At 58.9% G+C, this 27,133-nt stretch overlaps 1 protein-coding gene and 2 long non-coding RNA genes across 5 annotated transcripts; 2 read left to right on the top strand and 1 right to left on the bottom strand.

The window, feature by feature from the left end:
• Window positions 1-5,505: 5,505 nt before the first annotated feature.
• LOC115521454 lies at window positions 5,506-7,946 on the bottom strand. The gene is made up of 3 exons (XR_003971067.1): window positions 7,089-7,946; window positions 6,897-6,998; window positions 5,506-6,383 (listed from the first exon to the last, which is right to left on the bottom strand). It is a non-coding gene; the product is annotated as an uncharacterized LOC115521454 (long non-coding RNA).
• Window positions 7,947-13,629: 5,683 nt separating this feature from the next.
• On the top strand, window positions 13,630-14,947 carry LOC116738239. The gene is made up of 3 exons (XR_004343939.1): window positions 13,630-14,420; window positions 14,526-14,664; window positions 14,822-14,947. It is a non-coding gene; the product is annotated as an uncharacterized LOC116738239 (long non-coding RNA).
• Window positions 14,948-15,695: 748 nt separating this feature from the next.
• LOC115521453 lies at window positions 15,696-22,307 on the top strand. 3 transcript variants are annotated; one of them, XM_030326719.1, is made up of 3 exons: window positions 15,696-17,333; window positions 18,298-18,446; window positions 18,686-22,307. In XM_030326719.1, the coding sequence occupies exon 1, from the start codon at window positions 15,742-15,744 to the stop codon at window positions 16,804-16,806; it is 1,065 nt and encodes a 354-aa protein (XP_030182579.1). In that variant the 5' UTR covers window positions 15,696-15,741; the 3' UTR covers window positions 16,807-17,333; window positions 18,298-18,446; window positions 18,686-22,307. The 3 variants fall into 3 exon arrangements, with proteins under 3 accessions (XP_030182579.1, XP_030182580.1, XP_030182578.1); XM_030326720.1 differs by having other exon boundaries at window positions 18,298-18,853; window positions 19,029-22,307; XM_030326718.1 differs by having other exon boundaries at window positions 18,298-22,307.
• The last annotated feature ends 4,826 nt before the right edge of the window (window positions 22,308-27,133 follow it).

Below are 27,133 nucleotides of genomic sequence, written 5' to 3'. Positions count from 1 at the left end.
CCGAGAGTGAATGCAGGTGGGCGGTTCCCCTGACCCCATCCTCAGGGAAAGGCACCCAGGGTGCGGGGGCCTGGGGTCCCTGACTCGGTCGGGGGGAGGCGCCCGGGGTACAAGGAGCAGACCAGCAGGACCCCTGACCCCGACGTCCGGTGGAGGAGCCCGGAGGGGCAGGGGCAGAGGTGGCCCAGACCGCCTTGGTGGCGTGAGGAGGGGGCGGGGGGGGGGGGAGGGCGCCCCGGGGCAGGGGCTGGCAGGGGCCGGGGCACGAAGCGTCTGGAGGCGTGGCTGGCGGTGCCCGCGGGGCGGGGACCCAGGCAGGACCTCCGAAACCGGGGTGTGGCTGTCGTCGCTCCCAGAGAGGGCCCGGGGCTCCGAGCGGCAGACCGAGGTGAAGAGTCGCGCCCCGGCTGGGGGGGGCGCACCTGGGGGGCGGCCGGGCTGCCGTGTGGCTCCCGAGGAAGGGGCAGAACCGACGGCCGGGCTCCCGGACGCGGCCCCCGGGCGGTGCGCCCTCAGGGAGCCGCGCACGGGGCGGAGAGGGAGGCCGCCCCGCGCGCCCGGCCCGCCGCACCCCTGCAGCCGCTCAGGGGCAGGGGGCGCCCTGGGGCCGCCGGGAGGGGCGGGGCGCACAGGAGGGGGTGTTACTGGGCCCCCTGCGGAGCAGAACCGCTTTCGTTTTTCCGTGTTTTCCGGCCGGTGTTCTGGGCTCTCCTGTGCTCTCTTGGCTCGTGATGCGCGGACTCGCCGCGCTCGGATTTCCCTGGCACATGAGAGTACCTCGGGTGTAATTTTTCTTCCGTTTCTGGAATAGTCGTGTCTTCACGGTGGCACCTGGCCTGCCTGTCCGCCCGCACGTTTGCTGTTCCTCGTGCCGTCTGGCGCAGACGCCCTTCCGCGGGGCCCGGGGTTGCAGGGGAGCCGGGCGGGGGGGCGCTGTCCCAAGCCGCGTGGCCGAGCCTCCTGGGCCCCCAGCGCTGCTCACCTGGGGACGGTGCTTTGCTTGCTGGCTTCCTTTTAATGGTGCAACGGTTGTGGGTGCACAGGACACGGCGAAACCAGCGCACGGCGTTGGGGGGGGGGGGCACGGACCCTCCCCCAGGTGCCGTGAACGTTTGCACACAAGTGTGTGGGTGGACATAGTTTTCACTTCTCTGGGATTCGTGCCCAGGTGCCCAGGCGTGAGGCTGCCGGATCCGACCCTGACTGTAGTTGGGTAAAGCGACCCCAAAACGTGCCCGCGGAAGGGCCGCCACCCCCCGCCACCCACCTGCGCTCGGGAGAGCCCGTCTCTCCGCCTCTGCCGGGGTCCCAGTCCTTCCTCCAGTCTCTGCCCGGTGAGGGGCGGGCTCGACTTCACGGGGGTCTTAATTTGCATTTCCCCGGTGCCCGAAGACGTTGACGTCTTTTCACGTGCTAATCGGCCCTCCCCCCACCCCCCAAATGTCTGCTCACATCCCTTGCACATTTTTTAACTGGACTGTTTGTATTTTTTGCTGTTGAGATTGCGGCTCTTCACGCGGGCAGAAGTGAGTCGTCTGTCACCTGGCCTGCACGCGGGCGTTTCAGGAGCAGAAGTTTGTCATTTTCACAAAGTCCAATATTACCGTTTTTTTCTCTTACGGATTGTGCTTTGGGTCACGTTCAGAGCACTTCCCTCGCCTGGATCCCCAGGGTTTCTCCTGTGCTGTTTTCTAAGAGTTTTAGAGATGTACATTTTACATCCAAGTCTGTGGTTGGTTTTGAGTTAATTTTGTACGCGGTGGGAGACTCGGTCCCATGTCCCCCCTTCTGCCCGCGGATGTCCACGTGCTCAGGTCCCTGCATAGAGACGACATTCTCTTCATTCCCCTTCTTCCCAGAATCCCTTCTTTTCTGCTTTATTTCTGAAGGCTACTTTTACTGGGTATAGAATCTGGGACTGGTAATTCTTCTTTGGAATCACTGTGCCAATTCTTTCTGGCCTCCGGGCTTTCGGAGGAGAAATCTGCTGTAATTATTTAAGTCCCTTTCCCCTCCAGGTAATGCCTCGTCCCATCAGTGCAGACTTTGTATTTGAACATTAAATATTTATTATTTTAAATATTTATTAAATATTTTAATATATCATATTACTATATTAAGTGTGTAATAGTTGAATATTAAAAAGAAATTTTTACAGGTTGGTAAAGCACACAGTTGCAAAAAGAGCCGTGAGCCTTCTCTATGACTTACACCGGGCTGTCGGTGGCAAAGGGTGGATGTAACCAGCAATACGGTTTATTGTCGGCATGTTGTGCACATAATCTAAGGGCATTTCCTCTCAAACCTGAGACCCTTAAAAAATATCCCTCAATGAAGTCTCAGGAACAGCTGCCCATGTGTGGACCAGCCACAGGATACCAGGCCGCTGTCCCTGCCCCCCGCACGCCCAGGTCAGGCCCCAGGGTGCATCTTTTGTCTGGCTGCCCCCCCTCCCAGGTGGGCTGGGGGGCATGAGTGGCTTGACAGGGAGCCTCTCCCCGCAGGTGGCCCCGGGACAGGCTCCAGGGCTCATGGGACGGGAGAGGCCAGGGAAGAAGCTCAAGGTTACACAGCCCAGGCGTCCAGGTAAGGGGTGTGGGTTGAAGGGTGAGAGGCTTCACAGCCCCACGTCCCCAAGCCCAAAGCAGCTCAAGTGACTATGGCACCCGCAGCTGCTCCCACACCCTGGTTTCCAAGGCCCCGTGACCCCTGGGGATTCTATCCCGTCCAAGGAGCAGCATGGACTCTCTCTCAAGAAAGGTCTCCAGGCTTGGGGCAAAGGTCTCTGTGCCGCTGGCCTGGAAGGTGGAGGTGGGGAGGGTCCCAACGGCCCCTCCGTCCTGGGGGTCCACTCGCCTGGTCTGGGCTGCAGCTCGCCACCAGACACATCCTGCAGACTTTGAGGTCAAGCCTCCAAGTGCCAGGCTGCCTTTCAGAACAGCTCCCACACTATCCAAAGATGCTGGCACCTCCAGAGCACAGAAGGGCTTGGGCAGGGTGGGGCACCCAGTGCACTTAGCACGAGCCATGACAAACTCTGTTAGGGGCGATTGTTTATAATCGAGGGAAAGTGAAAAACGGAAGGAAGAAAGGGAGGAAAAGCAGAGGAGGAGGGAAGGAGGAGGGAGGGGGAAGGGGGAGGAGGGGGGAGGGAAGATGGAGGAGGGGGAGGGAGGAGGGGGGAAGAGGGGAGGAGGGGGGAGGAAGGATGCAGGAGGGGAGAGGGAGGAGGGGAGAGAGGGGAAGCAGGAGGAGGTGGGGAGGGAGGAGGGGAGGAGGGGGGAGGGAAGATGGAGGAGGGGGAGGGAGGAGGGGGAAGAGGGAAGGGGGGGAAGGATGGAGGAGGGGAGAGGGAGGAGGGGAGAGAGGGGAAGCAGGAGGAGGTGGGGAGGGAGGAGGGGAGGAGGGGGGAGGGAAGATGGAGGAGGGGGAGGGAGGAGGGGGAAGAGGGAAGGAGGGGGGAGGAAGGATGCAGGAGGGGAGAGGGAGGAGGTGGGGAGGGAGGAGGGGAGGAGGGGGAGGGAAGCTGGAGGAAAGGGGGGGAGGGGGGAGGAGGGGGGAGGAAGGATGGAGGAGGGGAGAGGGAGGAGGGGAGAGAGGGGAAGCAGGAAGAGGTGGAGAGGGAGGAGGGGGGAGGGAGGAGCGGAAAGGGAGACCTGAGCAAAGAGTAAAGCACCTGCCCTGCGGTCAGGCCTGTCCTAGCTTCGAGAGACCCACCTGTAGACCAAGATCCCCACCGTCTGGCGTCCCCGGGGCCCCAGGAGTGTCTGACCCAGCATGGTATCTGTGTGGCCCTGAAACCCTCACTGCAGGACAGGACTCGGGGCCTGCTGCTGGCAGCTGTCCCGGGGTGGGAGTCCCATCCCGCAGACACTCCGGGGACTCCGGCCTGCATCAGAGGAGGGGCAGCCTGGGCCTAGTAAGGTGGCCTCGGCCGCGTTGGAAGATCAGCCTCAGAGGGCGTGAGGCCCCGCTCTGGGGCGACCGGGAGCCACACACACCCCAGCGGGCCCAGTCTTCCTGCACGAAGGCCTCCCCGGTTTGCTCTGGTTTCAAGTCCGTGGTCTGTCACGGCTCAGAGGCCATCCGGACCTGAGCGGCACCCCTGTAATGTGTTCTTTCCGGGGCAGGGATCCCCGGTGCACAGGGTGCAGGGTGCAAACGTGGTTCCGCTAAGGACATGAGGACAGAGCCACCTGGAACATCCCACATCTCCCCTCCCTGGACAGCGGTGGCCCCAGGTGGCCCAGCACTGCGGCCCCTGAGTGGGCGCCACCCTGCTCCCGTCTCCAGAGGCTTCCAGTCTCCCTGGGGAGGCCACGGACTCCTGGCTCTGTGCTGCCCCTCCGGCTGCCCTCCTTGCCCTCTGCCCGCTGAGCTGTGCCCTCAGCCCTCCGGCAGCCGGGCACCGTCCGTGCACCTGCTCCCGTCCCTGTCTGTGCTGAGTGCTCCTCTCCGACACTGCGTGTGGTGCTTTCCCAAGGGCCTGGATCCTCTGGTCATAGGCGGGGTAGGAGCTGACCAGTGGGTCCCCAGTGCAAGTCTGAGCCTTGTCTTGCGGCCGTGGCCTGGATGAGACCTCGGTTTCCCCTCCTGTCAGGACCGTACCGGGACTCACACTGGGGCACGTGAGGCCTGATCAGAGCGAGGGTCCTGGACACACAGGGCGTAGGGATGAGACCACATGGAGGCCTCACTCCGAAAAGCATAGCAGGACTCAGTGGTCCAGCTGTGACCCCAGGTTCCTTCCAGCGAAAGCCTCGTGTCCTTAGCAGAAGTCAAAGGCCGGGGTGGGCATAGATACCTGTCATAGGAACGGGGTGCCTTTCCCAGAAACCGTGAGGGCGACCGTGAGGGTTGGCAAGTGGCAGGGTGCTGGGGAGGCTGAAGCAATGTAGCCCCACGGCCGAGATTTGGGGTCCCGCCCCGTTCCCGGGTGGGAAGGCAGCAGGGCCTCCCCAGGTGCTACAGAAATGCTGGCCGGGGCCACTTGGGCAGAGAGAAGAGCTGCCACCCGTCAAGGCTACCCCGTGGGCTGGTGACGGCTGCTGCTTTCCTGATCCTGGGGGTTTCTCATCGAGACTCCCTGGAACGGGTCCCCGCCCCGCCGGCTGCAGGCTCCCCAGAGCCCTGGGGTTAGACAAGTGCCTCTCCCTGGGGCAGGAAGGCCACCTGGGTTTGCCCAGGACTTTAAGGCCATGAAGTGCGCCCCCGCCCGGACCCTGGCGCCCCTGCATCTGAAAGAGAGACCCGTCTCCCCACCTCCTTGCCCCCGTGAACTTGTTTTTGCAGGGCCTCCGAGGAACCGGCAGCTGCTCGCTAAGAAGGGGCCATCTGTGAGCAGGGGAGAGACGGGCTCGCGGGCAGCTTGACAGCAAGGAAGGACACCGCAGGGAGTAGCAAGAAAGGTCAGACCCTGGACCAAACCGCAATGATTTTCTGACCATACGCCGAATAATTTCTGTTCTCTTCCTTGTGAAGTGCTCGCAGATTCTCTTCTTTATTTCTAAACAGGGGCCTGTGTGGTCCTCTTTGAAAGATGTGCTTCTTATCTGTGGCCTTGCGGAGCTCACCTTCAATCTGGGAGTCTCGATCCAGAAGGCTCTAGAGCTGCCTGGTCGCAGATGGTCGCGGGGCGTGCGGGACCGATGTGGCCAACACCCTTCCGGGTCATCTCCAGACAAGTTTCACAGGTGTCTCCCTGCCCCGTGTTTCGGGCACAATAAAGAGCGTGGGTCCCTAGTTACTGTGTTCCCGGAAAGCACATCGTGAGGTTCAAGGCATCCTCGGGAAGCCTGCTTTTCCAGAGATGCGTCATAGCTCCGATGAGACGAGAGTGGCCTGGGTCCGCTGAGAGGGTGCTCTCCAGTCCCACTGCTGTTGATTGCCACGCCTCTCAACGCTGGGCCTCGGTTTCCCCGCGTATAAAACAGGCACGTGACTGCCCTGGGAGAACGTTGTTTAGACTGAATGGAACGACCGGCTGCACCCCAGCATTGGCTGGGCTTGTGCCGTGTCTTACTTTGGGCTAAAATCAGTCAGATCTGCCTCAGGGGACCCCAGAGCCCTCCCCAGGGGTCCTGCCTGTTTCCAGGGGTTCGTCCCCAGGGTGCCTCCAGGTTCGACTCCCGAGGCATCGGTCCACACCAGGGAACGCCTGGCCGGCCACGTGCAGCTGGCTCAGTCACATCCTCTGTGGCCCCCGAAGCCGCTCTTGACAGAGCAAGGACATTCACGGAGAGCAGTGTGTCACATGGCATGACCCCGCCCCATGCACCTGTGCTCTGTGTACATGTGCGTGACAGAAAAGTCTCTTCACGGGACAGCCCCCGCTCTGGACCGCGCAATCTGGCATCTTCTGTGTCGTTATGTTCCAGTCTGTTCTACTCGTTAGGAAGAAAACGCTAGTTGTGAGCCACCAGATTGACTTCCTGACCCATCTTATGAGTCGCAGCACCCCCCCCCCCCCCACTCAGGCTTGAAGAGCCTGGTGGAGAAGGCCACAGTGAGGGCTTTGGGTGAACACAGTATTTATTTTTCCGAAATGTGAGCACAGAGACGTTTAGCATTAGATCCAAGTTCCTCTGCTGCGTCTGCGCCTGGGGCTCAGGCCGAATCCCTCACTGCCCCCTCATTGCCTCCTTCCTCCAGAGCCAAGAAGACACCGGAAGCCTGTGCCGGCTGGCTTTGGCGTGATCCCGGTGCACACCTCCCCCCACCTCCCCCCAAACATGGGCTTCTCCCTTATGTGGCATCTGAGGCCCCGGAGCCTTCTCTGCCCCGCGGGGATGGGGCAAGGTGGCCGGGTGGTTAGATGTCTGGGCTCTGAGGCCCACCAGCCTCTCCAGCTGACCTTGGTGAGTTTGGAGACTTGCTTTCTCCAGAATGAAAGTTACCGTCTGCCAGCCACCTCCAGGGGCCAGGCCCGCCGGGTTCTCCTGCAGTGTCCGGTCCGCTGCTGCTTTCTGTGAAAGGGGATCCTCGTGGTCCGCCCCCACCTGGAGAGAGGGCAGACAAATGACCAGCGCAGAATAAATGTCAGCTGCGCTCGCTCTCGAGGACTCCTGTTCTTTTCGCAGACCTCTCACCTGATCTGCGGGGGCGCGCCTGGTTCTAGTCTTGCACATGCTGAAATGTCGCTAGCCAGCAGGAGTGAGTCACGAGAAATGCCCACGAGCTCCACGTGCAGAGAGAAGGGAGTGAAGGAGGGAAGTCTTTGGTCCTGATGTTGGCCACCTGCCCCCTTGGTACACCTATTAGGGCCTGATCTCTTTGGGGGTTAGAAACCCCCGGGGTTCAAGTTCACTGGAAGCAAAGCTCCCCTAGTCTGCAGCATCAGCTCCTAGTTCTAGAAATCCAGCCAGGGGGAGGGGAGCAGAGGAAAATGCAGTGTCTGAGATGGCTCCCTCGGGTGTCTCTGGGGGGACCAACCTTTCCGGGCTCCAGGTGCTGGCACGGGGAGGGGAAAGAGGAGGGGGAGGATGGCAGATGGGGAGGAGTAGGGGGTTGGAAGGCAAGGCTCAGGCTTCGGTTGGTTGCCCTCCTCTCCCCTCCCCTCCCCACGACACGTGGGAGGACTGATGGCAGCAGAGGTCTCTGATCTAGGAGAGGACTGTGGAGCCCAGATGTCATGAAGTGATGACACTCTGGCCACGGGAACCCGTGTTCATCATTTTGAGTACCTTTGCACCAAAGGAGGGCCCCCAGGATGGCACCTGCATGCGGTTTTCAACCCTGCTGCCTTCTTGAGCAGCCTGGAGGGTTCAGACCAGGGAGCCCGGCCCGGTTCCAGCTCCCAGGGAGGGACTGCTCACCGGGGTCGAGGCTCATCAGTAGAGTAACAGAACAAAACTGGGGCTTCAGAAAGTATCTTGGGGCCTAGATACTGGATCCCTCTTGGACTCCTCCCAGTTATCTTCCAAAGCCAGGGCTATTAAGTGCCAAACAACACCCTGACTCCACGTGCACAACCCCAGCTTCCGCCCCCGGCTCAACCCCCCCAACCCCTCAAACTCAGCCCCCATCCCGCGGGCTACCCACGAACCCCCGGGCTCAGACCCCGCGCCCAGGGCTCAAACCCCACCCCTGGGCTCAGCTCCCCCCGCCTCCCAGGTTCAGACCTCGCCCGCAGGCTCAGACCGCCCCCCGCTCGGCTCCCCCCGCCCCCAGGCTCAGACCCCGCCCCCTGGGCCCAAACCCCACCCCCGGGCTCAGGTCCCCCCGCCTCCCAGGTTCAGACCCCGCCCCTGGCTCGGTTCCCCCCGACCCCAGGCTCAGACCCCGCCCCCTGGGCCCAAACCCCACCCCCGGCTCAGCTCCCCCCGCCCCCCAGGCTCAGGCCCCACCCCCAGGCTCAGCTGCCCCCGCCCCCAGCCCTCTGCCCCCTCCCCCCCACTACGGCTCAGACCCCGCCTAACGGGCCCCGCAGAGACCAGCCCTCCGCTCCTGCAGAGCCCAGGGCTACGCTGACGGAAGACACTAGGGACCTGCCGAATTTGGGGTGTCTCAGGAACATTCCCGCCCCATATTCAGCGTGGACGAGGGCACCGCGCTTGGGGGTCGGTGGCCCGCGCGTTTCGGCCGTGCTGTGAGGCAGTCGTGACATTATCAAGAGAGGCGTGGGGCGGGGGCACTCGGCGCGGCGGGCTCGTTCTCCGCAGGTGCCACCCGCTCCACCCCTGCATCCGCCTTCACGTGGGGGCTGCCATATTGGCACACTTGACGCTTCTCCTGGTCTCAGCCGATTGGCTCAGGGATGGACACGTGATCCAAGCTGGGCCAATCAGGGTCTTCTTGTGCGGATACTCCCGATACCAGACAGGTGAGGCAGGGCTTTGCCCACCCACTTTCTGTGCTGGCAAGCGGGCCAGCGTGGCCAACGTCAGCCTGCCTCCCCCTGGGGGCCCCCCTGGGACTTCCGCTCCCCCACCCTGCGTTTGGCCTGTTGGGGAGCGCAGCAGGAGATGGGGAGGAGGGGGGCCAGGAGTCAGGATACCTACCGTTCCTGCTGGCTCCCCGTCTCTGGCTGTGTCCCCGCTGAGGTCACAGCCCCCAGAGGCTGCCTCCTGTCTTCTGGTCCCTTGTGGTTCCCTTACCCTCTCCCTGCCCGCACGTTAGTAACTGGTCTGTTTGTTAAGCCCTCCTGGAATTACCCTAATGGACTGTGTCATCTGATGTCTGCCAGGATCCTGGTACCCCCTTGGAATCGTGCGCCAGAGCCCAGAAGGAGAAGTCGGAATTTGGGTGGGGGGCAGAACTGAGAACTTGACCATCGCGTGGCTCCGGGGGCCGGGGTCAAGCAGATGAAGGGGGAAGCCGTCTCCCTTCCCTGATTCCACCCCTCCCAGCCCCGTGCTCACAAGCTGTCCCAGCAGCCTCAGCATAAATTTGCTTTTCTGCTTAAACTATCGCAGGGTCATTCTGTTACGTGCAGCCAAAAGTCCCAACTGATACACCACCAGGCAACATAAAATCTTGTAACTGCTTCAGACTACTTTTAAAACAGAAACAGAAGAGTTTTCATTTCCTTCAGCCATTAACTTTCCCACAAACCCAACACCAAAATGTTGATTACAGGTGCTGTTAGAGGAAAGTCGTCTTTAGCAGAACCAGGTAGGGATGACTCGGGCCACTGGAGAAGGGCTGTCCTGTCTCAGAACGCAGGTGTGCCAAGCAGTGAGGGACAGAGACCCTGACGGTGGGTGACAAACCGGGAACAGAGCCAACTACTGGCTTGTGTCTGGACGAGATGCTTCTCGGCTGAAGCTCTGGGGCCCACCTGCCTCCTCCTTCCGGCACCTTCCAACCACTGGACAGTCTACGTGCATCCTGGGCCCTGCTGACCTCTCAACTGGCCCACCTTGTGTGGTAGGCGGAGAAGCTGAGCGCTGGCCCCAGAGGGAGGGCAGGACCTCCCGCGAGGCAGCTTGGATCCGAAGGGCCCATGTCACAATGTGTGACACCCAACTTGGACAGCGAACAGTTTCATACAAAGTGCGATGCATTTGTTTTGGGTTTTCTCTTGGCCAAACTTTTTTTTTTTTCAGGTTCACAAAAGACTATCGGGAACGTTGGCTAGCTGGAGTTCCGATTCATGTGAAGATACAACGAACACAGATCCTTGTGCACAATCCCGGGGGTCCTGGGCCGTCCCCCGAGAGCTGCGTTTTGATCAGTGTCTCCCTGTGAGGACCGACCGCGAGGGAACAGCTTTCCTCAGTCGCAGCTTGCGTTGGAGGGAGGGTGTCTCCAAAGATATTAGGCGTACGTATTCATGAGCCACAATCGATTCAAACATTAAATGGAAACTTCACAAATTCTGTCCCCGCTGATGTGTCCCAGACCAGCTTAGGAATCGGTAGAAGCCCTGCCCTGAAGAGACAGACAGCTGGAGCCAGCAGGGACAGAAGGTAAGGCAACGAGCCGGCAAGTGAGGCCAGGTGTGTAAACACACCTGCGCGAGCCGTTCGCGAGTGCCGGGGACAACAGAGGACTGTCCCCCCGGCTTCCCTCCTCCTTTGCTCGCTTTATTTCAGTGCAGCCGTGTGCGATCGTAGCAGACGCTGGGTAGTATCTGAAGTAAAACGCACAGCCACTTGTCCTCCAGCTGACGGAGGCGACCCGCCGCCTGCCCTCTTTGTCCCCAGCGGTCTCTTGCCCACCCCCCGTGTCATTCTCAGCCACTTCCAACATCTCCCGTTTCCTGCGGGTTCGCTGACGTTAAAATGCCCGCCCGGGGTTCGCGTCAATTGGCCTCTCGGCGCGGGAGGCCCTTCACTCTGCTTTCGCCAATGGGGCGCCATCTTGGGTTCTGGATCACTTTTCTAACAGCGACAGTGGTTATTTGGCTCCCGAATTAGCTCTTGTGGCGATGGCGAGTTACCCGTTGTACTTCGTGGCCTAAGACTGTCCGCGTAGCCTTCATCGGCAGCAGCATCATTCCCCGGGTGGGAACCCTCTGCCCACTGTCTCCGGGCCGCCTTCGTGCTCTGCCCACTGCCGGTGGGCGCCTCGGAAAACAGGGCCGGCCCAGGGCAGGCCTTCCCGACCACCCCGGTTGTGCCCACGCTGGCCGGGACACGGGAGTGTCTGACCTCGGGGTGTGGTCAGCAGGCTCCCTTTGGGCTCCACCCTGCTGCCTTTTCAGTGTTTCGTCCCAGGGAAATGTGAACTTGATCTCCGGCGCCCACGGCGGGGAGACCCGGCCCCAGGCCACGCCTGCGTCTCCGCCACTGTTTTTTGGAAATCCGTCTGATGTTTTGAACGAGATGAGCCAGAGGCAGGCCCCAGCCCACGGGCACTGGGCATGATTCGCATAGGTAGGCTCCTGAGCTGCTGTCTGATCTAGACCCCACTCGGGAGGGCGGGCGCCCAGAGCCTGCCGTCTCCCGCTCCTGCTTGGGGACAGGGTGACCAGTAGGGTGGACCGCAGTGTGGACACAGCTGGGACTCCAACCGCCGCCCCAGAGTCCAGTGGAACCGGGACCCTGGGGCTGGGGATCCCCTCACGCAAGGCCGGTGAGAGGCTGGGTCAGACGCTTGGCGGGGTCCCGTGGAGCCGGGCTCGGCCGGGCCTCAGGCGGGACGGCTACCGGTGCGTTTTGTTCTTTCTCAGGCTAACCGCTCTCGGAGCCGAAGTCCGGCCACCTGGGCTCGCGCTTCTGAGTCACTTCCTGGCGTCCTTGTCGCCCTGTAGCACTCTCAGCAGGCTCTTCTCATCTCTGCAGGCACGAACGATTTTCCCATTTGTGCTTTGCTGTGTTCGTCGGGCTGACATTTTTGTCGTTTTATTTCTAAGTGTGCAATTCGGTGGTTTTTAGTATATTCACAGATATGTGTAGCCGTCACCGTGGTGAGTTTTAAAACCTCTCGTTCACCCAGGAGGAAACCCCGGCCCTTAGCACTCACGCTCGGTATTCCCCCCGCCCCCACCCTGAGTCACGGCTGATGCACTTTGTGTCTGTGCACTTTTGCCTGTTCTGGACCTTTCCTTCGTGTCTTCTTCTCTCACCGAGCGTGTGTTTAAGGTCCATCCGGGCTGTAGCAGGTGTCAGCACGTCTTCCCTCGTCGTGGCCGAATAACGCCCTGTGGGGGATAAGCTTAGGAACCCCCCGGGCTTACACCAGTGGGTTAACAAGGCACAAAGAAATACGAAGTCAATATAATGCGCACACCCGAGTTTGAGTAAACCGGGTTGCCACTCCAAGAATAGGGGGTGCAAAGACACCCCGAGAGTAGGGAGGGGGTGCTGAGCCCCCAAAAACAGAGAGAGAGAGGCCAAGACCTGAAAGATAAATGGCACAAAGGTGCCCAATACACAGGAATAACAAGATTAGATATTCAGGGTGAAAGCACCCCAAACTTAGTCCTATAGCAGAAAGCTGCCTTCATAGGAGAATAGGGCCAGGTTCGGTAAATTGGTGAATTGGACTTTGGACCTCCGCGCTTTAGGCAAAGCAGCCCTGAGTGGAGATGGTTAACAAAAGAAAAGATGTCTTGTCAACCCTGCCCTAGGCCGGCAAAGACAAACAGGCACGGCGCCTCCTCTCTGCTGTTAACAACCATCTACCCATCTGCCCGGCGCCTGGATTTTGTTTTATGTTGACCCAAGCCCCAAACGCTGTATGTCTTCGAAATCCCCCTTTCCCCTTCACATCCACAAGTTAACGTTCCTGGTCTCTTTGTCTCTTTGTACACGCCCATCGCGTTTGCAAGCCTCCTGACCTGAATAAAGACGGGGCAAGGAGCCTTATTCCGGGCTCTTGTCTTTTTCCCGAACAGCAGCCATCTCTCGTCTGAATCCTGCGTCGCTCTTTTGCTGGCCAAAAGAGAACTTTGGACTTAGAGTCTACGACACGCCCCTCTGTGTGGCTGTGCCACGTGTGGCTCTCACGGGCATCAGTTGATGGGCGTCGGGGGTCGGTTCCACCTGTTGATCTGAGTGTCCGTGCACAACTGTTCACGTGGCCGCGTGTTTTCACTTCTGTCGAGTGTCTACCCAGGAGTGGTCGCTGCGCCACGCGGTAGCTCTGATTCACCGAGGGGCTGATGGGCGTCACAGCGGCTGCTCCGGTCGCATTCCCACCTGCAGAGCGCCAGCCTCCGGGCGCTGCCATCCCCACCAACACGCCCTTTCCTTTACAACCCTTTGTGTTATTGTGAGGTTGGTGGTGGTGCCGCCTCTTTTTCCTTTCTGATTTTAGTAGTTTGGAGTCTCCTCTCTTTTCTCCTTGGTCAGGCTGGCTAACGGGTCGTCGCTTTATTGAACTTTCCAAGGAACCGGCTTTGGTTTCATGGATTCTTCTGTATTTTTTTTTTTTTTTCATTCTCTCTTTCATTAACTTCCATGCTAATTTCTACGAGCTCTTTCCCTCTGCTTCCTTGACATTTATTGTGCTTTCTTTTTCCGGTGTCATCAGATGGCAAGTCAGAAAGACTTGAGGTAGGTCTCTTCCTTTTTTACGATTTTATTTTATTTTATTTTTAAGTTTATTTTGAGAGAGAGCACCAGCAGGGGAGGGGCAGAGAGAGAGGGAGAGAGAATCCCAAGCAGGCTCAGCACTGTCAGCGCAGAGCCCAGCTCCAGGCTTGAACTGATGAACCGTGAGATCACGACCTGAGCCGAGATCAAGAGTCAGACGCTTAACGGACTGAGCCACCCAGGCGTCCCGAGATAGTTCTTTTTTAACGCAGTCACTTAGCGCATGAGTGTCCTTCTAGCAACGCTTAGCCACACCATGCACGTGTGGGCCTGTTGGGTCTCGTTTTTGTTTTATCTCGAAGTATTCGGAGGCTTACTTTCTGATTTATCCTTGGACTCCTTAGTTATTTACTATTTAGGGCGTGTCATCTAACACGTCGCTTCGAGCTTCCCGGTTTGGTTACCATTTCGTGTCGGTCACAGAACACAGCGCTGTTTCCGTCCTTTCTCGCGATGGAGGTTTATTTGCGGCCAGCACGTGGTCTGTGCCAGAGAACGTTCCGTGCGTGCTCACGAAAGGTGTCTCCTGTGGTTGGTGGGGCGCCCCGTGGAAGGCTGGCAGGTTTTCTGTGCGCTTGGGTCTATTTCCCGGTGATGGTGTCCTGGCCACATCTGTTGTGGGCCGCGGGGGGTGTTGAAGGCTCCCGCCGTGGTTGTCGAAAGGTCTCTTGCACTCCCATTCCTGCCCCTTTTGCTCCACAGATCCTGGAGATGTGCTGGTGGGTGCTCTGCAATTGTCTCTTCCTCGCGGACGGTCGCACAGCGTCCTGCTGACCCCCAGCAGTATATTTGGCCCAAGTCTATTGTGTTTGCCACCGGGGCGGCCACTCCAGCCTTCCCGCGTCTGCCTCTGAGTGATGCACCCGTTTCCGTCATTTTACTCTCGACGCGTTTGCATCTCGGCTCTGCAGCGTGTCTCGAAAGTGGCCGTGTTCCCAGGTCGGCATCTCACCCCCGTTCACCGAGGGGGTCACAGGAGCTTGGAGGCACCCCTGCCCTGCCACCTGGGTGTCTTGCCTGACTCCGAGTCCCGCACTTTGACAGCTCCTACGTCACCTGCCGGTCTGCCGACGGCTGGGGCGAGTTTGAAGCCCCGGGTCCCTCGTGCACGTTTTCTCATCTGGTTTTCACGCTGCTCGGCGCACTAGGCCTGCTGCCTGCCTTTCCAGAAGCACGGGCTGAGGTTCGTGGACGCAGCATGCTCTGCTTGGGGCTCTACAGCCAGTGGGGAGCGGGGGGCCCGGCTCCAGGCCCCCGCCGCCTGGGCACCGCCCCGCTGGGCCGGGCCCGCATCGCAGCGACGAGACGGCTCGGCACCGGGGGGGGGGTTTTACTCCCAGGTGCACGCACTGTGGCGGAGCCCCCCTCCCGGACCCCTGTCCCCGCACAGACGCTCAGCCCGGCCGAGGCCCGGCCGCTCCAGTCTCTGGCATCTCTCCGTCCCGCGGCGGTAGGAGGTGGGGGAGGTCGGGCGCCGGCTCCTCCGGGCTTCTGGGTCCCTGTGCCTCTTCTTTCCGTGGCCCAGCGGCCAGAGTCGTTGACACGGCAGCGCCGTCCACAGGGTGCAGGGGGTGGGGCTCGGTGGGTGCCCAGGGAAGGGGAGCCGGACACCGGGGTGCTGGCCACGTCCCCTGCGCCTGGGCTGCCAAGAGCGAGCACTGGATGCAGCGGTTTTGAAGGGACTCTCTTCTGATTTGATGAAGAAACACGGTGGTTTCTTTGCAGTTTCCCGCGTGGTGACAGGCCGCTCACGCAGCGCGCACTCGGCCGGAGGGAGGGGAGGCTGCTCGGCCTGGCGGTGGCTTCACAGCCTGGCTGGGCAGGTGGCGCACCGTGGTCTCAGAACCTCCCCCGCTCCGTGGACTCTGCTCCAGCTTAGCACCCCTCCCCTCTCGACGCCGCGCTCCACGCGGGAGCCAGGGTTCTCTGGCCTCCAGCACCCTCCGATGACCCTGCTGTGTGGCCACCACCTCCAGGGGGCGTGGGGCCCTGAGTGGGGCCGGGCAGCCAGCCGGGAAGAGGCGGGAAGGGGCTGAGCTCCCAGCTGACTGGTTGCCCTGGCGAACTGGGCGGGGAACGTGGGGGGGGGGGGGGGGGGGGGATGCCCGTGGCACCTGGGACACTGGCTCAGGGCTGGCGGCCAGGCACGACCTGCCCCACGGGGAGCCGCTTCGGTGAGTTGTCATGCCCGGGGGGCCTGCCTCGGGGGGGATTTGCACGCCACGCTGAGGGTCCCCTGCCGGTGTCCTGTGGGTCCTGCATGCGTCACACCTGTGTCGCACATGAAGCCACAGCCTGGGAGAGGAGGGACCTAGAGGTCTTCTCATCTGTCCACCTCTGTTTTAGCCAAGAAAACCAGGACTCGGAGCATGGTCTCATGAGGAGGTGCCACGCGGGAGGGGAGCTGAAGTCCGGTCACCGGGCACGCTGGTGGTCCTGGGTGTCAGGGGACAGCAGGTGCTGCTCAGGTCCACGAGCACAGTCAGCGCCTCCACAGGTGGACATCTCCGCTGGCCCTTGTTGCGATCAGCTTCTCTCTGTCCCTCAGCTCTGCCCAGAGCCGTGTGGCCTCGACCTGGCAAGTTGCGGGGCGGGGTGGGGGGGGGGGTGTCTCAGGCTTCCAGAACAGCAGCCCCCCCCCCCCCCACACACACGCTGCCCTGTCCTCCTCCGGTTAGCCCTGAGCTTTGCGGACATCCCGCGGGTGCCAGGGAGTTCTCTGGCCCCGGAATCCCCTCTCACCTGCTGGGAAACGCCAGGACCTCGGTCCCTGGGGAGCCGCTCTCCAACGATGCACCCGAGGTCCAAAGACTCACAGACGACTTCCTTTCCAGTTACAAAATATCTCACACACACACGACTGAGGACGGTAGGGACCCTCACCTGTGTGCCCACACCCACATCAACCAGACTGGCAGCGGAGGGTCTCCAAGGTGTGTCCTGGCCTTCTCGGGGTCGTGGGGTGATGGGGGCAGAGCCACCACAGGAGCGTCCCCTCCCGGCATGTACGGCCTGCAGGGCCAGGCGTCGGGTGGGATGCGGGGCTCCCCGTAGCTGGGCACGGTCACCCTCACGGACCACGGGGCACCGGGGCTGCGTGCTGCCCGCCTCCCGACCCGATGCTTCAGAGAACTGGGAGCTGCCGCCATCCGCGAGCGTGGCCTTCCCTCTCAAGTCCGCTGGTTTGTTGCTGCCCGCTTGGCCGTTGCGGGAGAACGCTGGCATTGGCTCCCAGAAATACACTCTGGGCTGGTGGCACTTACCCCCCCACCCCCACCCCGGGGGGCTGGCTTCAGGGAAGTCGGACCTGCCTGGTCGTGATTAATGGACACAGATCTGCCCGGGAGAAGCTAACGTAACAAGAGCCGTAGGCCTCTGCCTCTGCGCTCCTGCCTCGGCTGCGGGCGCACGCGTGTGTTTCTGTTGGCCGCGGCCCAGATACCATCGAGAGGTGGAAAACAATCTGGAAATCTGAACAGTGTTGAACAAGGAAAGAAAATGCTCTATCGACCCGAACAAACAGAGATACGGTCTCTCCGCCCCCAGCCCCCCGACGTGATGCTCCGCTGGGTCTGGGAGGAAAACAATGAGACGCTGAAGGAGAAACACGTGAAAACACGCAGCCTGCGAAGACAGAACAGAGTGCATCCGTCCCTCGGCCACAGCCCCGGACAGACCCTGGGACCCCGGGGCAAGCCCCCCGGGAAGAGGGACCTGGCGAGCGGGGCAGGGCTCTCCCGGGGCCCCCGGCCCGGCCCAGGTGGCCTCTCTGTCTGCTCTGTGGACAGCACGGGCGTCCGGGTGTGATGTGAACGCCTCTCCACGTGTCACCCGCTTCCCTGTCACGGACATGTGAGTGATCTTCCCGCAAGGATGCGCTGCGCCGGGCGCAGATGGGCCTGGGACACGGCGGTGGGGGGGCCCGGGGGCTGTCACACGGAGGTGAGAGGGTCGGGGAGCCCGAGGGGCGGCGCCGGGGTCTCCGGGCGGAGCCTGGTCGCGGAGCATGACGACCAGGTTGTAACTCCACCTGAGGCAGCAGAACCACTGCCCTTGGAGGCCGTGTTCCGGCAGGTTCCACATCCGGTTGCATGGGGGTCATGGGAAAAGCACCGGGGCCGACACTCTTGGTCCTTCTGGAAGGAGGGAGCACAGAGCCAGGTTCCAGACGTGCTCTCTTCATGGTGAGGGCGCCGGGGACCCACCGTGGGCAGCGGGGGGACGTGCGCACACAGGCAGTCGCCTCCCCCTCAGAGCCTCGGGCGTGGGCCAGGGGACCCTGACGGTGCCCCCGTGCCAGGGCTGTGAGGCGTGCGCTCTGGGCGGGCTGGGGGGAGGAGGGCTTCCGAGGACGTCCCCCCGCTGCCGTGCAGGGACCGCCCCCCCTTGCGCTGTCCTGACAAATGGTCGTGTGGCGAAGGTGCCGCGTGAGGTGCCGACGAGGAACGGCTTTTGGAAGGATTGGGGTTTGCGGGTCCAGGGCAAGGCCCGAAAGAGCTCTGCTGTTCCTCCGAGCCCTGCGGCTGCGCCAGGGGCCCACGGCCCCCCGGGGTGACCGAGGCCCAGGGGACAGCGGATGAAGCGATGGGAACTCACGGCCGTTCACCCAGCTCCTGGCTCAGCGTCAGGCGTGTGCCCCCCCCCCCCACAGGGCTGAAAACCGCACGGCCCGGGGACGGGGGAGGGTGAGGAGCCAGAGGGCCGCCCTCCTCTCTGCAGCCTGCCCCCCACCACCCCCGGCTCTGCCTCGAGGGCTCCGCTCGTTCTCAGGTCCTGGGCAAGACCTCAGCTCAGTTGTGTCCCTTTCATCTTACAGAAAACTTAACCTTTTTACCCAATTATGGAGGACGGGATTCTAAAGGGGCCCCGACATTTCCCGGCGTGGGGCACCTGCCTGGGACACTTTTCCCCATGCAATGGGGCGTGGGCACATCTGTGGACGCTTCACACGGCCAAGAGGACTTCGTGAGTATAATTCAGGCTGCGGGCCAGTGCACTTGGACGTCAACCAAAGGGAGGTCGTTTGGGTGGGCCCGGCCCAGTCGCTGGAGCCTTTTACGTCTGAGCAGGGAGGTCGGATCAGAGAGCGCGTGCGGTCCTGCTGGCCTGCAGATGGTCGCGTGATGCCGCCGGCCCGAGGGCCACCAAGCAGGGGGGTGCGGGCAGCCTCCACAGGTCAAGAGAACGAGATGGTTCTTCCCCAGAGCTGCCCGCAGGGGACACAGCCTGGTCACGCGTCGGTTCCGGCTTCGTGAGACCCTGAGCAGAGAACCCGGTCACGCCACGCTGACTCCTGCCCCACAGAACCGTGGGCCAGTGAAGCAAGCGTTGGCCGAGCTACTAAATCGTGATTATTTAATACGCAGCAACAGGTAATCATACAAAAAGCAGCACAAACGCATGGTTGCAAAGTTAGCAAAACCAGACGCAAAAAGAAGGGAATGAAAACCACTGATGGTGAGTCCGCCCAGACGGGCCTCTGGCTAACGTCGCTGAGCAGCCTTTCATGTATTCTCTCTCTCTCTCTCTCTCTTGCACATTTACCAGCTGTATCGGGCTGCGGTTGACCTACACCACGTTTTAATGTTTTTAAATCATGGTACGGTTCGTCAGGTGGACGTGCGCTTGCTCCCACGAAGGCTGCCCCTCAATCAGGATATTGAACCTGTCCTACTCCCCGGAGTCCCTCATGCTCCTCTGAGGCCCCTTCCGCCCACGCCCGCCCATCCCCGCCACCCCCAGGTGCGTGATGACACCGTTCTGTCACTGTGCAATGCAGCAGTCCCCCCCCTTAACTGTGGTCTCAGTGACCGGCGCTCAGCCGTGGTCCCGGAGCAGATGATCCTGCATCACCAGCCCTCGTCACTGGCCCACCTCACCGTGTGGGCGTTCCGTCACCTCCCAGCCTCCCAGGAGGAGGGGCGAGTGCAGGGCAAGAAGACATTTCGGGAAGAGAGAGACCACATTCACGTACCTTTAATTATAGTGCATGGTTATAATCGCCCTATTATTAGTTATTGCTAATTTCGTACTGTGCCTGAGTTTAAAGTACACTTCACCGCAGGTGCGTATGTGGAAGAGAACAGTCTCTGGAGGGTCTGGTGCTGTGTCTGGCTTCGGGCATCTGCTGGGGGACTTGGAAGCATCCCCTGCAGATAAGGGCGGGGGGTGCTTCTGTGCTCTCACGTCCAAGAACCGTGTGTCGGTGGAATCATGCAGTCTGTGCTCCTTGGTTTAGTGTTTTGATCTCCGTGTTTCCTCACGCTGCCTTCAAATTCAGTAAGTTCAAGTCCATCTGCGAGGTCGGACCTTCCGTTGATCCCATCCAGCCACTTTCCATATGAGACTCACCGTTCTTGTCTCTGGCCTGTGATCTGGGTCCTTCTGGCCTCTCTCCACCCTGTTTAAGGTGCGCGTCTCCCCCTCCCTCCTGGAACGCACGGGGTCAAGTTATGACGAGGGCCACAATGTCCTGTCTACCCACACATTCATCTGTGTCACGTCACCCTGTTTCAGTCAACTTGTCCTAATGGGTCACACTTCCCTGCTTCGTGGCACGCCCGGTGGCATTTCACCGGATCCAGACGTTGTGTGCTTTACCTCGTCGGGGGCCACGGAGCTTCGTAGTTGCGTGACTACTGCTCTCCTCAGATGCGTGTCCTGCTCAGCGCTCCCCTGTCCTGGGTCTGTCTTATCAAGCTCCCCACACTCCAGCCCCTTGTCCCCAGGCGGTGAGCCGGCACCGGGGGGCGGGGGGCTCAGCTGGGCTTTGTTCCCATCCTGCGGCATAATGTCCTTCATTTCCTCATGGCCAGCGTCTCCAAGAGAGCCCTTTCCTGTTTTGTCCGGTGTTTTCTTGGTTCAGACCAGAGGGTAACTCTAGTTCCTGTTATTCCGTCTCAGCCAGATATAGAAATATTGGCGTATATTTTGAAAAAGAAACAATCAAGCCAGACCCGGGGTTTTGAATCCTGGTCACCATGCCTGGAAATGGTCAGTCAGCGGGGTTCGGGCTATCTCCCTGCAGAAGGCCCGGGGAGGTTGGCTGCAGCAGATCGAGCCCCACCCCGTGCCCTCGGGGTCACTGCTGGGCTTAGGTCCCCGTCGGATGTGCCCATGGGCCCGTCTCGTCTGTGGGAACCCCCGAAGTGAGCTCTGGGGAGCCGGGTCCTGAGACGCTGACCAGGGTCAGAGTGGGGCAGGGGGACCCTGGGTGAGGACGGGCTGCCCGTGGAGGAAAACTCACAGGCGAGCAGGAGATCCTTGTCGGGACCTGGTTCCCGGGGCCGAGGCGGGGAGGCAGCCGCGTCCACAGGGCCGGCCTCCCGGAGCCGACACGCTCACACCGTGAGTGTTGAAGGAAACCACGACCTGTCGTAACGGTGTTCCCCAAACTTTTTTAACGTAAATTTAGTGAGTTGAACCTATCGGTCTCCTAACTAGAGCGAATCCATCTGTCCGTCCACACCCAAGTTCCTGTTCGGGGCCCTGAGAGCCGGCCGCACCCCCACCCCGTCCTCCGGTCCAGGACCCGGGAAGGGACGGGGCGCTCGGAAATTCTCTGCCACGGAAGCTCTGCGCACACATCGCTGTCCCGGGGATGTCAGTCCTGTCCAGCGTCAACCTGAGCGATGGTCCCCTAACCACAGCAGTGACACCAAACGAGAGGAAATTGCTTTCTGTGAGAGAGCCCAAAAATCGCAGTTTCTGGATCCATAGAAGAGACGTGTTGAATAGAGTGACGGGAATGTTCGATTTGCTCCGTCTAGAAATCACATGAGATGGGAGCCATTTACTAATAAGATTCACATGTGTGGAACGAACCCATAAAACACTACCCTGAAATTATAATCTTACCAGGTCTCTAAAACATGGCGTAAACACTTAGTAATAGCAATAAAACCAAAGGAGGAAAAAAGTTGAATTTATTTTAGAAGACAAAAATCTGGCTGTGTGTCTGGGTTATTTTAGTGAATTTATTGGCAATAATAAAGATAGTGTAATTACAGTACTTATAAATAGGATAAAATGTAAGAATCTCATGCAAGAGTTATTTAAATACTCCACAGTTGTAGAACATTATCTAAAAATTATAATCTGAGAGGTTTGAGACATTGATTAATCACTTCATGGCAGTAAAACTAAGAGAAAAACCAGAATTAACTTTAGCAGAGAGGAAAGTGTCATGCTGTGGTTTTGGGTCTTCAGAAGCCTCCTTGGAGGATGGGGACAACTTGAAGGCAAGTCACTTCTGCTTTGAGGCTGCGTGGACAGTGCTTGGTGTAGACACATCTCTGGGCACGTCAATGGGCATATGCATGTCGGGGAGTCCTGGGGTGAGGCCCCGGACCCCTAGGCAGTTTCTTCCTCCCGTTCTGGAATCTGGGGAAGGACCGACCCTCTGCTGTGAGGCCAGGGTGAGGGAAGGAGGGAGCCCAGGTCGGCGACACCTTGTTCCATGGGCAGGCTGGGTCGAAAGAGTTCTGTCTCCCGCTTCTGACTGTGATTTTCTGCTGTGGCGAAGCGTTCCCAGGGCGGTGACTTCCCCGCGTGATCTTTAAGGGCATGGACTGTTTTGGCGCGTCCATTAATCCCGCACACATTTGGGTGTTTTCTTTATGTTTAACTCAGCCGCATCAATGTGTCCTTGGAACCCTTTGGGTCACCGTCCAGAGGGCCCCCTGAGACCCGCTCTCTCTCCGTGTTCCCGAGCTTCTTTCTCTGACGAACTGGGTCACCAGGCCCCCCTGCGTGCCAAAGCTCGGTCGGGGGCTCGGTCGGGGGCTCCCCGTTGTGGAAAATGCCCGTTTTCAAAAAAATCTTTATTGCAGGGGCATCTGGGTGGCTCAGTCAGTTAAGCGGCCGACTTCGGCTCAGGTCATGATCTCACGGTTCATGAGTTCTAGCCCCGTGTCGGGCTCTGTGCCGCCAGCTTGGAGCCTGGAGCCTGCTTCGGATTCTGTGTCTCCCTCTCTCTCTGCCCCTCCCCAGCTCGAGCTCTGTCTCTCAAAAATAGTGAATAAATATTTTAAAAAGTTATAAAATAGGGGCACCTGGGTGGCTCAGTCGGTTAAGTGTCTGACTTTGGCTCAGGTCATGATCTCGCAGTTTGTGGATTCAAGCCTCACACGGGACTCTCTGTGCCGACAGCTCGGAGCCTGGAGCCTGCTTCGGATTCTGTGTCTTCCTCTCTGTCTGTCCCTCCCCAGCTCGAGCTATGCTTCTCTCTCTCTCTCTCTCTCTCTCTCAAAAATAAATAAACATTAAAAAATGTAAAATAAAATAAAATCTCTATTGTGAAGTTCACCCTTTTGAAGTGAGCAATCTGATGGTTTTTAGTCACTTGACTGTGTGGCACAACTGTGGCCATAAACAAGTTGGAGGTTCTGTTCGTCACCCACTAAGATCCCCTCAGGGCTGGAAGTTTGGGTGAGTTGACAGCCTGTCCTTCACTTTCTTTCTGATTCCGGAGCCCCTGTCTCCTGCCCCAGGAGACCCTGGCACCCTCTCTGGGGCCACAGGCAGCCCCGTGGCGAAGTTTCGGGAGCGTCCCCAGGAGGGTGTCCTGCACCACGAAGCTGCCGCTGGGACGGGGGCCACTGGCGGGCTGACCCCGAGAGCCCGGCGCGGGAAGGGCGGTGTTCGCTGGAACCATCAGTTCCAGCAGGGAGACTCGAGTCCCGTGTCCCCAGCTGAACGCCCTCCCGCATCCTGCCTCCCTCGCTCCCTCCTCACGTGCCACCTTTCGCCCGTGTGGCCCTGCACTCCGCCTCCGGGAGGCGCGTGGTCAGCACTTGCTTTGTGCCACATGCTCTCAGAGCCCGGACGCAAGGCGCAGAGCAAAACGTAACAGGACCCCCCTGTCCTCCCGTAGACGTGACACAGTCCAGTTGTTGGGATTTTGCTTTGGCTCCCGAACAGCTGCCCCTTCTTGGGAAAGGAGGTGGCGGTTTTCAGGGCCGCGGTGTGTGAGACGGCCGCTGCTGAGACTTGGCGCGTTCACGCCGGTTAGCGACCCGCACCGACCCCGGCCTCTCCTGTGTCACCCGTCACTCGGCCTCCCTGGACGCATCTTCATTCTTCACAGGTGTCTCCAGTGGAGGAAATACAGCTGCTGGCAATGTCCCGCCAGCATCGTGGGGGCTCGGGGTCCACGGACGTCCATCTCTGTCTCCCCTGCTCCGTGACCAGATCTCAGAGCAGCCTGGCTCAAGTTCGGTCGAGGAGAGTGTCTTTGCCAGTGGGTGTGGGGCGTGAGTGTATGTGTCATGGGAGCAGAGACTCCCCTGGGTTCCTGGCCCCCCAAGAGGAGGGACAGGGCATTTCAAACAGTGTTTATTTTATTTAAAGCAGGAAAGAAACATGACATTTTATGCAACTCCAGGATCTTGGAACTACCATATTTACATTACACAAGGAACCAGCCCACAAGGCTGCCTGGGGCTCATTTGGCTGCATATTGGGTAGCACAAGAGCTGTTTGGGCACAGAATCCAGGACACCGGGCACCAGCGGGAACATCAAGTCTGCACCCCGGGCCGCTGTGTTGAGGAGGCAAACACTTCCCCCTTTGCCTGAAGGTTGGGCCACCGTCGACTGGCTGCTGCTGGCTGTCCCCACTCTGGGCGGCTGCTGTCTCAGGCTCGGCCTGGCTCCCCCCGTCCGACGGCCTCTCCCCGCTCGCTGGGGACCCCTGTGCACCTTCCCCCTGACAGCACCGCGCCCTCTCTGTGCCGTGTCACACCCTCAGCCACCAGCTACGCGTCTGGACGGAAGACACACGAAACCAGCGCTGTGGCAGTTGACATCCTGTTCCACGTGCACCTGTCTTTCTTCTTCCGTATTCTGGGCTCCTTGCCTTTAAGTAGGACCCGGGTGACAACATCGGCACTTCCTTACTGACAGACAGGCCTCCTCCGGCCGGAACGTGCCGGCCTCAGGGGATGCATGTCGACGTGCATCCCGGAGCCGCCCATGGGGTCTGGCGCACAGTAGGCACACAACCCAGACTTGCTGGATGGCTGGGTGACTCCGCGATCTCTCAAGATGGTGGGAAGCGCTGTGACCACTTACTGAGCGTGCTGCTGTGTTCCAGCATCTCGACTGTGGCGGATGACCCTCGAGCAATGCAGGTTGAACTGCTTGTGTCCACTTACCCGTGGCTTTTTTACAGTACACACTAAATGCGTTTTCTCTCCCCTGTGACTTCCTTAAAAACGTTTTCTTTTCTCTGGCTGACTGTGTTGTGAGAATACAGTATGCAAGGCATACAGTGTACAAAATACGGATCAATCAGCTGCTTATGACATCAGTAAGGCTTCTGGTCAGTGGTAGGCTACTTGTAGTTAAAGTCTGGGGAATTCAAAGTTCTCTGTGGTCAACCGTGAGGGGTAGGCACCCCTCACCCCTGTGTTGTTCAAGGCCAACTGTGCTTTGTCACCGTCATGAGGGAAGACTCTCTGTGCTTCTCTGAAACTCTTATTTAAGTATTGCCCTGCTCTGCTGTCGGCTGGTCCTGTCACGTACGCGCCTCTGTGACCCGGGTCATGGGGGGCGGTGAGGAAAGAATGAGGTGCCTCTTCTCAGAAGGTGTTGGCAACAGAAGGGATGAAATCCGTGTCCCCTAAAGTTGCAACACAGCAGCAGGAGAAGTGTGGGAAGGGGCCAGGACTCTTGAGGGCCACCCCAGAGAGGGGCAGGAGGCAAGGGCAGTGACTGCCCTTGCTGGGAGGCCGCTGCCTGAGGCTCTGACCACCCCCCTGCACAACCATGCCAGCCACTGACAGGAGGGACGAAGCCCAGGGGCCTTTCCAATGCTTTCCTCGTCCTCTTTCATTTGATGTTTAGTGAAACCTTGTTCATTCTTACTTAAAAGTTACCAAGATTTTTTTTTTCTTTTCTCACCATCTTTGATGACTTCTCTCCAGATGAAATTCATTTCCAAAAGTGCATTTCTTTTTCATCCCCCCCCCATTTGTTTTATATCCAAGAAATATTCACTCTTTGGCTAGTGTATAGAGATTATTAAGGCAATGCCATGGCTTCCAGAAACACATATATTAACAGGGGGACAACCTCTCTGCATTAACACATGGTAAATCCCATGTAGATTGTTCTCCTTCCTGCCCACTGTAACCCCCTGAGGCCCATGTAACCCTTGGGTGCAGATACATTTGGTGAAGGAGTGAATGAGAGCTAGTTGGGGGCACATACCATATGCCAAGTGCTACGCCTTGTGGTGTTTGTACTTTATCTTACTAGATTCTCGCAACCACCCCAAGGCAGTAACACCATGCAACAGGGAGTGCCATGGGAGCACTGACAGGTGACCACGTGGAAGGACACTTCAAGAAGAGGAGCAGAGAGAAGACATTTGAGCAAGAACTTGAAGGGTGTGAAAGCAGGATCTGGGGAAGGGATGAAAGTCAACCAGAGTCACCAGCAGGGTTAGATGCCCCATCAAGTGACTGACACGTTCACCATGATATCATTTCCTCCCCTCTGTCCCAGGAGGACTTTCAGATCATTGATGGGCTGGACCACCCAGAGAAAGGATCTGAGCTCCTGAGAGTATAGGGTAGGACTGAAGCATATATGACTAATTACACTCAAGTTAAGAATGAGACCTGGGGGCGCCTGGGTGGCTCACTCAGTTAAGCATCCAACTTCGGCTTGGGTCATGATCCCATGGTCAGTGAGTTCTAGCCCCACATCGGGCTCTGCTGACAGCTGGGAGCCTGAAGCCTGCTTCTGATTCTGTGTCTCCCTCTCTCCCTGACCCTCCCCTGCTCACATATACACACTCTCTGTCAAGAATAAATAAACACTAAAAAATTTTTAAAAATGAAAAAAAAAAAAAAAAAGAATGACACCTGGATGCTTTTTGGTACCATTTAAGAGAGGAAGTCAGCATCAACCTTGAGAACTGTTTGAATTTCTAGAACCTATGGGTTTGTCCAAATACGATCTTTTAAACACACTTCTGTTTCCTTGAAGGCTAGAGGGCATTCTCAAAACATTAAGGGCCCCCGACCTTGCATCTTGAACAGCAGGCAGAAGGAGGGGGTGGATTGGTGCTGGGTGCTAAGAGGCTAAAGCTGCTGGACAAGTGGCCTGAGTAGAAGGGAGCACCAGCAAGAAATAGCACCACAGTTCTAGAGAGGAGGGCACCACATGTGTCCTCCTTGAAGCCTGTGGAATTAAGACATGGAAGGAGGGAAGGAAGTTCTCATCAAATTGAGACATAGGACAATTTCTGTTATATATTTCCTCTTGAGTAAGTTTTGGTTGTCTTTCAAGGACTTCCCATGTCCTCTGAGTTATCAAATATATTGGCATAAAGTTGCTCGTAGTATTCATTTCAATATCTGTAGAGTCTGTAGTGATGTCTCCCCATTCATTCCTTATGTGTACAACTCGTGACTTCCCCTTTTCCACCAGATAATCTCGATAGATGTTTACCATGTTTGTTTATATTTTCATAGAATCAACTTTTTAAAAAAATATTTATTTATTTTTGGGAGAGTGCAAGAGGAGGAGGGGCAAAGAGAGGGGGACAGAGGATCTGAAGCAGGCTCTGCAGTGACAGTCTGATAGCAGTGAGCCTGATGTAGGGCTCAAATCACAAACCACGAGATCATGACCTGAGCCGAA

The sequence above is a fragment of the Lynx canadensis genome, chromosome C1 (genome assembly GCF_007474595.2).
Source record: "Lynx canadensis isolate LIC74 chromosome C1, mLynCan4.pri.v2, whole genome shotgun sequence".
Lineage (NCBI taxonomy): Eukaryota > Metazoa > Chordata > Mammalia > Carnivora > Felidae > Lynx > Lynx canadensis.
The sequence above is the reverse complement of the archived record's forward strand: the minus strand, read 5'-3'. Positions and strand labels throughout refer to the sequence as shown.